This window comes from Diachasma alloeum, unplaced genomic scaffold (genome assembly GCF_001412515.2).
Source record: "Diachasma alloeum isolate Michigan unplaced genomic scaffold, Dall2.0 Dall_scaffold_00199, whole genome shotgun sequence".
Classification (NCBI taxonomy): Eukaryota; Metazoa; Arthropoda; class Insecta; order Hymenoptera; family Braconidae; genus Diachasma; species Diachasma alloeum.
Genome location: NW_021680364.1, coordinates 2,404,750 through 2,414,577, shown reverse-complemented (window position 1 = coordinate 2,414,577; position 9,828 = coordinate 2,404,750). Strand labels below are relative to the sequence as shown.

Genomic DNA, 9,828 nt, shown 5'->3' with positions numbered 1-9,828 from the left:
ATTTATGCAGCATCCAACAAATTCCAATAATTCCCCTCATTTCCCCAGAGCGATCTAAACCTGCGACATTCTCCGATAAATCTCCTGTTGAATTTCTAAAAAAATATAATTATCCATCGCATTACCCAACACAGCAAAATTAATTGAAAATTACCATAAACGCCAGCAACAATCCATCGAACATAACAGCACACGAGTCGCGTCGGTAATACTCTCGTGAATTAGAATGTTGTTCACACACTGTTCAGCCCAGTGTTTATCACAACTACCTACATTGATACCGAATATGTGTGCGCGCGCGCCGAGAGAGGCTAATCGCATCGGGTTGTCGGAGCGCGGCGCATCGGACGCCTTTGAATGCTCAGTCCCGTCGAGGACCCTTGCAAGAGGGTTGCGTTTCCGCGTTCGTCCACCACTTACCCCAGACCATTCACATTTTTTACAACACGCGAACTGCATTCCTCTTCCCACTCACTGGGAATTTCGTGACTAGACACTACTACGAGCGTTCATTGACTCATCCTGTGCGTTTAAATGCTGTTTTTAATATTATTCGCAGCGCGTAATTTGTGCTAATGATAAATATCTGTGGAAGTGATACTTTTTTCGTAATTACACATCGGAATTAATTTGGTGGTGATGAAAAAATTTGTTGTGGTGATCAGGACTTGGCATTCGATTGAAAATGTTCATACCCTTTGAATCCAGATCTTTAAGGATATCCAAGTATCTTTCACTGTTTCATTATTTTTTAAACATTCGATGATTATAACTAAATAATTGAAATTGTTTAAATTTTCGGAAACTTAATTTTTTAAGAATGAAATCGATTTCTGGTAAAATTCTGAATATGAATAAATTCGTTGCGATTCTGAATAAATGATTTTTGTGATGAAAAATTCATTGTTTTGAAGAGCGGAGAAAATATCGAGATTTAAATTCAGGGCTGCAAAGTTTAAATAATAAAATCAATGTGAAATGTCGGATCTGTATACAGCAATAAATAAATAAATGAATAAATGGGGCTTAAGCATTTCACTGGAGAAAAAATAGCCAAAGTACTTGGATATCCTTAAGTAGAGGATTCCGCATAATTCAGACGACATCAATAAACTTCTCTGCACCATAAAAATCAGTGAAAGTCATACATTTTCAAAAACTATCCATTGAAATAACTCCAATGACAATAAAACAATGTATCAACGATGTCGTGTCCATCAGGTCATAAACTTCCAAGTGTTCATTCCCCCCAAACCGGTACAAAACCCAAATCAAGGCTCGCGAAATTAGCTTCATCAAAGTTCTCCCCGAAGAAGCACCAATCCCCTGCATCTGGTGTGGAGACATCTTCCGGTCCAGCGACTCAGACGACTACCCAAAATCCAGAGGCTTCAAGCGGAAGATCCCCCAGCAGATTGTCGCCCAGACGCTACCATCACTCCGACGACATCCAGAGACAAATCCTCCGTCAAAGTCCAGGATCGTCCCCCAAACGTTCACCGAGACGTCAGCAGGCACCTCCGACCCTAGGAATCGAGGAGGACTACGAGATGGGTCTGGTGTACGAGCCAAGTCCACTGACCCTGACTGACGAGCCAGTGATGTCATTCCTGGAGTTTGAGTCGCTCTACAATCTCGAGAAGGAGTTGGGCCAGGCCAGAAGGGTGACAATCGCCGAGTTGGATGACAAGTGCATATTTGGCGGTTGGTTTGGCACGCGAAGAGGTGTGTACACGGAATTACCAGAGCCCTGCAGGAATTTCGAGTGGATGTCGAGGGGTTCGTGTACAGCACAACCCACTCAGGTGCCCACCGAGGGATTCAGCTTTGCTCCCGGATGGTCAATAAATGCTCAACACTTCTATCAGTGGCATCAGCGGGGAAAGAGCATACAACAGGTGCGTCTTGATGCCAACTTCAGTGAGACATGCATTCTAGAGCTTCTAGTTGTCTTACTCGCGGATTTTTCCTTCAAAGTTATACTTCATTCATTTTTTAGCAATGGTCGATCAAAAATACTGGTGAAAGGTATTTTTTCCGAGAATGATAGTTAGGGTTTTTGCGGCCTTCTGGTCCTGCAATGATAGTGATTTTGGTGACTTGTATTTCAAGACAGTATGATATTATAATACGACAGGATAATATTATGTCTTGTCTGTCAAACGTCTTGTTTTTCGCCATGAAAAAAGTATTATCCAAGACACTCGAAATTTTAGTCATCACGAAATCAGTCAATAAGACACATTTTGTGTCCAATGTCTTAAATTGAGACATCTTCAAAACACTAGATTTTACAGTGCCCTTTCCCGGATATTTTTTGGAGTAATGGCCCTGTCAGCCACACACTTCCACTCCCACTCCTTCTCGCATTTATTTTTTCCGTTGATTTTCCATTGAAATTCAAACAACAGTTGGGGAATTCTGTGCGTCGCTCTGGGGCCTGTGAAACCGAGCTATGAGTTATATGTATTCGTGTGTGGAGCCCACGGCGTTGGAATTAATCGGAAAACCGGAAGCAATTTGGGATATCTCTTTCCCGGTGCCTATCGTGCCCACTAGCCCGTATTAAAGCATCGATGAGTACTCGATAGATGTTCAGTCATCCACTTTATCCTCGTATATTACTTGTTGACGGTTTTTTTCGCTTGGGTTTTAGTTGATCAGTTCGCGTTTTAGTCTGGAGGTGATAAAATTCACGAGTGGACTCTGGATTTTTTTGGACAATGTATACGCTGATATAATATTTGATTATGGAGGGAACATCGACGAAAAATTGCGAGAAAAATTCAACGAAAAGAAATGTTACAAAGGGGACAATTTAGCCTTTACCTCACATATTTTTTTTTATTTCAAATAAAAAATCCTCGAATGTAATTTCGTCATCAATTTTGTACACAGCTTAGTATTTTTTTTTCAGTGGAATATTGAATTCGGCAATTTAGAGGAGAAAAACATCACGGAATTTCAAATTCCACTAGCAGCAAAAGAAATTAAATTACGAAATTCTTTGAAATTTCCGTGGAACTGTCTGACTTGGTAAATATTTCCAACGACATTCCGTAAATTTCAAACAGATCGAAATTGTGGCTGAAATTTCTTGGGTTCTTTTTTAATTGAAGGGATGGGAAAAATCATGGTTAATAATAACATTTCTGGTATCAAATAGTGATAATAATACCTCAGGCGTATACATTTCCAGTTCCTGCCAAAGCGCAAACATTTTCATGGTGAATGGATTCTCAAAGATTCTAGGGGTGCATACGGCGGCATGAAGGGGAGTCTTGCGAGGTGCAGAAAGGGCGAGTCCATCAAATATGTGCCTGAGGGTGTCAAGATACTTTGATCAACCCTCAGTCTGCCCTCAGGATTTAACTCGAGTCTTTTCCGCGTCGAGCAACCGTGTTTACTTGGAGGGATGCTACCAGCATCTTTTGCGAGGGTTTTCTTTGAAATATAGAAAATATTGAGGCATGATTGGAGACACGGGAACGGGAATTTTTCATTTATTTTCGATGGGGATATCGACTTCTATGCAGGTGTATTTTATTGAGGCGAAGAACGTCTTAGGAGAATGCGAGAAAAAAAATGAAGTGTTCCATTGTTCGGGTGAAAAACAAATAATTCAACTAGACTGTTGAAAAAAATTGGCTGAATTATCCGGAAAAATACTTTGAATTCAATTTAATGGGAAAAAGTGAATAAAAATTCCAGTCCCATTTTTTTGGGGCAGGAAGACGGAAATTCCACCATTTACATGAATTTTCAAGCGAAAATGAATATTCACTGCCACGTTCCGTTGAATTTTCTCAAAATTCCTTTAAAATTATGAATTTTCAACGCAAAAATTTCCTGAAATTTAAGTAGAAATGTAAAATTTCTGGCGGAATATTGAACTCCAGAAGCTGTTACTGAAAACCAAGAACTTGTTCTCTCTATGGAGAAGGAAGATTGAACGAGAAAAATGTGATTGAAAAGTTTATTATGACGAGTGATTTAGTCCCGGGTTTCCGGTCCATCAGACAAGGCAATATCGAATGTCCAACAGCCAAAAGTATTAATTTAACTCTCAACCCCCACTGCAGGTTCCACCCCCACATCTGAAATAACAACGGGAAAAGTGCGTGTCTATGGGGAGGCGTGATAGCCACCAGTAACCAACGATGCAGTTGTTGAAGGGAAAAACGCAGAGAGCGTGAGTCATGCGTCGACATGAGAATGAAGCACGGACGATTCCATTAGAGATCTATTTGGTGCAGTAAGGATACCTAGAGATCTAAACTCACTCCCCCGGTTCCCCTCTTGTCTCGTACTTGGGGTAGTCCCTCATCTCGTGCCTTCGGAAAACGACCCTCTAACAACGCGAAAAGTCTCCCTGCGTGCTGTTACCTAAATCGGTTACTCACCAATTGCCAATTTGGAGCCCCGCGAAAATTGCTTGGGCGAGACTTGCGATCGTGTAACTAACGTTGAAGGGAGGGGTTTATAACTCAGTGTGTATTACTCTTGTATTTCATTTGTCGGTAGCGAGAGGATGACAAAGTTTTTAATTTGAAATTTTTGGTTATTGACAAGCGGGAGAGATTGACAAATCATGAAAGTTATTTTCCGCGGTCGAATGATTTATTTCGAGGGAGACTTGAGGGTGTTTACATGATCGTTACGAAGTCAACGAGAGTCACATCTTTTTTAGTCGAAAATGATTTGAGAATTCAATAGGGGAGGGCAGGGTAAAGCTTAACATAAAATAATTATTATGGTTGTTTGAACGTGCGTCCAATTATTGATTTGTTAATTTGATTATTCTGTTATTTTTACGTATAACACGATAAAATTTCCGAAATTTCGCATGGCAAATTCAGATGAAAATTTTCAACAGTGCAGTATTTTTCATGTTTATTCCCACAATAAATGACAAATAGTTGATAAAATTATTATGAAAAAAATCATTTAATTGTGATTAGGGGGTCCAGTGTATCTGCCCCTCCCCTAGGTATTCCATGTTAATTGAGTCCAATAGGCCATTCATCCCTCTTTTTTTGGGACACGTGACACATGCCAGTTGTCAACAACTGTAGCTTATTCTTCATATCGTATTCTGGATTTACTTTGTGGGAGATATGGCTGTATCTGCTCCTCAACATCGAATGTAAACAAATTTTTTTTTTGTCGAAGGAAAAATAATATTGACTGTTTCATGAGTGCTTACGGTTCATTGTGAAGCGAGCTCCGAAAAATTCATGTTGGGGAGATTACATGATAGCTCTCCTCACGATATTGCCGATGTTAGACGCTTGCAGCACACGAATTATTTCTTCACTGTTAAAAATTAAAAAATTCCCGAAAAAATCAATGGAAAATAAGTTTTAGTTGAATTATTCCAAGAAAATTAGCAAAATATTTTCAAATAAACAATTATTTTCCCTCTCAGCGCTGAAATATAATAATTCGCTACGAAATTTACCTCGAAAGCCAAAAGATTTTCCCCCCATTCTTCAGACAAAATTCCTTGTTGACTTTGTCCGTTGAAATTAGTCTTTTTTCCGAATTCTCTCGGCTCGTAGAAAGATATCCACGCGTGATTGCACGCCCCCTCGGACCCTCTCTCTTTTTTTCGATTGCCCGAGGGAAGACAGGGCGCATCGTGTGTGTAAGGAAAAAGAGAATCGAACGAGTCAAGTGAAGAGCAGAAGGCCCGAACCCCAAGCGAAATGTCAGAGCTCGTTAGAACACTGCGATACCAAATTTGTTCCTCCTCTCGCCCTTTTGTAAACTAACCAATAGGCTGGGCTCATATTGGACTGAGATATAGTACGTGAGCTGGAAGAATTAGAGCAATTTCACTGGCATTCCAACCAAGATTGCACAAGTCCTCTTGATGCTAATGCACAATTAAGCATTTGAAGATTTTTTCCGACGCATGACAAAATTAAACAGAAAAACCTAATGTTTTTTTAAAGAAATTGTATTGAGTTTCTATTGAAACTTTATGAGAATTCTCTTAAAGTTTTATTTATTTATTTCATTAAAAAATTAATTAATTCATTTATGTTATTTTAAAAAGTCAATAGAGCAAATTCTTCCATTTTTTTCCGCTGTATTTTTATTTGTTTCTAAAATCTTATTCATTGAGCATAGGAATTAGAACATGAGCAAATTATTTATTGTAATATGAACATTCAACAGCTGATAAATTGGGACATGTAATTCTCATCGGTCGTATTCCTTTTTTCAATGAGAATGAGTATAACCAATTAATTGAAAAAAATACGCAATATGTGTCTCCCCCTCGCCCTATTCATTTGCAGACAATTCTGCTCCTCTTGTCGCTCATTGAGAGTTTAAAGAAGTACATTGTGACAGTTTGATGTGCAGGAAATATAACGAGACTTTACAACTCACCAGTTCTTGCTCATCGAGTGATTTATGCGTGTTTTTAATTCAAAATGCAAAGACAATGCGCGTGAGCGTGTCGCTTTTGTAGCTGTGGGTCCACGCCCTCGATGCGCTGGCAGCTATAAGGATTGACGCGAGATGTGCCCACACGTGGGTTTAGGTGAAAGGAACACCAAGTGGGTAGTCCATTGTTGGTTTTTTTCCAGATTTGAAAACAATGTTTATGGGTTTTTTCTAGGGTTTAATTTGTGAGGTCGTGGGGAAGGCGAGAGGGGGAATTAATTTCGGATTTTTGTGGGGTGTGGAGTGGGTGGGCGTGAAGGTTGGAGGTGGGCTCGGTGAGGAAGAAGGGGGATTAGAACATTTGCAGAGATTATTTTGCGAATTTGTCGTGGAGTGATGAGTTTAGAATACAGAAAATTTTTTTTTTTTAATTTTTAGGAATCTATCATGACATTTCAGTCATAAAAATCACTGATAATCCGGCATAATTTATAATAGACTCAGGATTTTTCCCTTAAATTAAATTTAATGTCAATCTCCTGAAAATGACTAGTCATAGTCCATGAAATCTGATTGTTTTTCTCAATTCTCTGTAGAACGAATGTATTTGCCTAAAAGACATAGATGGCTCACGCTGACAATTACTACTCCAAAAATTATCATGTTTCGGTGGGAACTGTCTTTTTTATCCACAAGTAAATCGATGCAATACGACAAAAGATCTCACCAGGGACCATATAATTCTTCAGCAGAACAAATTTTTTCCCTCAGCGTAAACACTGATAGAGGTAAAACCCCCGTAACGTCTGTATTTAATTCCCGGAATATTTGTTCACCGAGAATTGCGAATAAATATTCATTACTCCCATCAATTAAAGACTTAAGCAACAAAACAGTATCCGAGTGCGAGTGTTTTACGGGGTTAACCGTGTAAAAATAAGTCGCAGTAGAATGTATATATGAATGGGTGCCCCGAGGCTCTCCGAATTCGCCCAGTAAAGTAACCATGGTAACCCAGTGGTCTCTCACGCACTGCCTTTTCCGCTGATTCACTCTCCCTGTGCCATTCCTTGCGTGATGCGAATAAAGGTAGAGAGGGAAAGTGTAAGTATACGAGTAGGAGATATAGCTACTTTGGTCCTTGCCAGAAGGTACGGAACACGTACGCAAGCCAGGGGTACGGAGCGAGGAGATATCCAGGGAGCTTGAGTGCCCCGTATTCCGCAGTCTCTTTCCCTCCGAAGATTGGGATAGAAGGTGAGGGTGCATCCTCTTTGGGGTATTCCGAGGTGGAAGGGGCGATAACTCACTTACATTGGTTCTCAACCTGCTCGGGATGACGAATAGGGAGATGCGGGGACACAAGAGAAATGGGAAAAATGGTGCGATAATAGACGAGAAGAGAGAGGACGTCGCCCTCACTTCCTTCCGGGATATTCCTGTAATACTGGCGCTCTGGATGGTGGGAGAGTTTTAAAAATAAAATTCATACGTGTTGACTTGCGAGATAACGAGAGACTAGGATTCTATTCTATTTCAGAACTAGACGGTTTTTTACTCGTTTCAATTCTCAGGGACATGTCAATTTCAGGAATTTTGTCGTCAATTTTCAGTGTAATTATCATTAATTTTTGGGGTACATAAAATTACCTAAATACCCACGAGAAGATCTCAAACGAGAAAAATTTTTTAATAAATAAACTGTCCACAGTTTCTTCTCTTTCAAATTTCCAATTTTTTTAATTTCAATCTGCTTTTGATGAGTTTCGATTTTTAGTGCAAATGAAGTCATCCATTACATTTATAAAAAGTTTTCAACGAAAGATGAGAGGAAAAGTGCGGGCTTCCAAAGAACGGGGAGTAGAACCTAATTTTGCGTACTCCTCGTGTCCCTCGTTTTGGCGCACAGTGGCCAATTGTGGAAGAGAGAGAGGGGAATATCGAAACCCTTGGTAATCGGGCGACAAAGGCCCTCTCACGTTGGTCTCTCTTCCCTCGACCCTCTTTTAGCCGTCGGCGCGCATTTTGCGTTACAGCGGTATATATGTAAAGTTTTCATCCCAACGTAAACCTTTTGGTACGATATAATGGCGAGAGGATAGCCTCAATTTCATTGCGACCAGTGCTTGGGCTGTGAACATATTGTTAAATCCAATGGAACTGAATGAAATACTCGGTTTAATACACTTGATCGAGTTTATCGGGTGTATGCAAATTTTTGGTTGATTTCGTTGACTTTATTGGGCATTCATGAAGAAAAAATTCAATTCAATCTTCTTTCTGATACACTACAAATTATTTGTTCCCCTGGAGGAGATCTTTTGTCGTGTTGAATCAGTTAACTTGGGGAGAAAAAATAATGTTTCTCAGATCAAATGATTGTCGCACAATAGTAAATATCAGTTAAATGATTCCCTGAAATTTCCGAACAATTCAAATACGTTGGGAAATTTTCGTTTTAATTCAGTAAAATTCTGTAAAATTCAGTAAAATCTGAAATTTTATCATTTTTCCCCCAATCACATTCAATGTCTTCAATTTAATGTTTCTAATGTTTCTCTAACGGTGTAATTAGGCATTTAAAAAAAAATTTAATTCAAACGGAATGCTATCCACATTGACTCCTGAAGAATCTGAAATCGCAAATCTGTCCCTGATCGATATTCGCAGGAGACACAACTATCACCTCCACTTGCGTACATTATACGCTAACTCGACACGCCAACCGGCATTACAACTAATGACGCCCGTACTCGTGTGTATAATACGCGAGCCCTCGCGAATAGTAAATCGATGGCTCTGCCTGTCGGGAATTCTCATCGTACCCTCAACTAATTCCCCTCTCATGTGACCTTTGACGACCGAATTGTGGATAAAACGTCAATGTGTTCGGAGAATAGCGTCTTGGAGGTCTCGTCGTGGTGAATATTTAGGATTATTTCATTCCGAAAGTAGTCGAGGCCAATGTACAATTCCATTAGACGTGGGTTTGTTATCATTGGAAATTTGTATATTTTGGATATTTATTTTGGGCCGTGACTATTCGCACCATTGCGTGAATCACTCCCGTACACTCCATACACTCCACGCATGCGTGAAGTTTGTGTGTTTCACGCAGTTGCATTTTGCTACGCCTGTGTGTTTCACGCAGTTGCATTTTGCTACGCCTGTGTGTTTCACGCAGTTGCATTTTGCTACGCCTGTGTGTTTCACGCAGTTGCATTTTGCTACGCCTGTGTGTTTGACGCAGTTGTATTTCTATACACCTGTGTGTGTATACACACAGGAGTGTGAAATACACAGGCGTATCTGAATACGACTGCGTGAAACACACAGGTGTATAGAAATACAACTGCGTCAAACACACAGGCGTATCAAAATACAACTGCGTCAAACACACAGGCGTATAAAAATGCAACTGCGTGAAACACA

General features: G+C 39.9%; 1 protein-coding gene across 1 annotated transcript in view; it reads left to right on the top strand.

Annotated features, from left to right (window-relative positions):
• The first annotated feature begins 1,205 nt into the window (after window positions 1-1,205).
• Window positions 1,206-9,828, top strand: part of LOC107035547 (protein sickie) — a 127,897-nt gene continuing 119,274 nt past the window's right edge. The window contains exon 1 of the mRNA XM_015253017.1: window positions 1,206-1,898. Coding sequence (XP_015108503.1) covers window positions 1,206-1,898 — 693 coding nt within the window. The remainder of the gene's footprint in view (window positions 1,899-9,828) is intronic.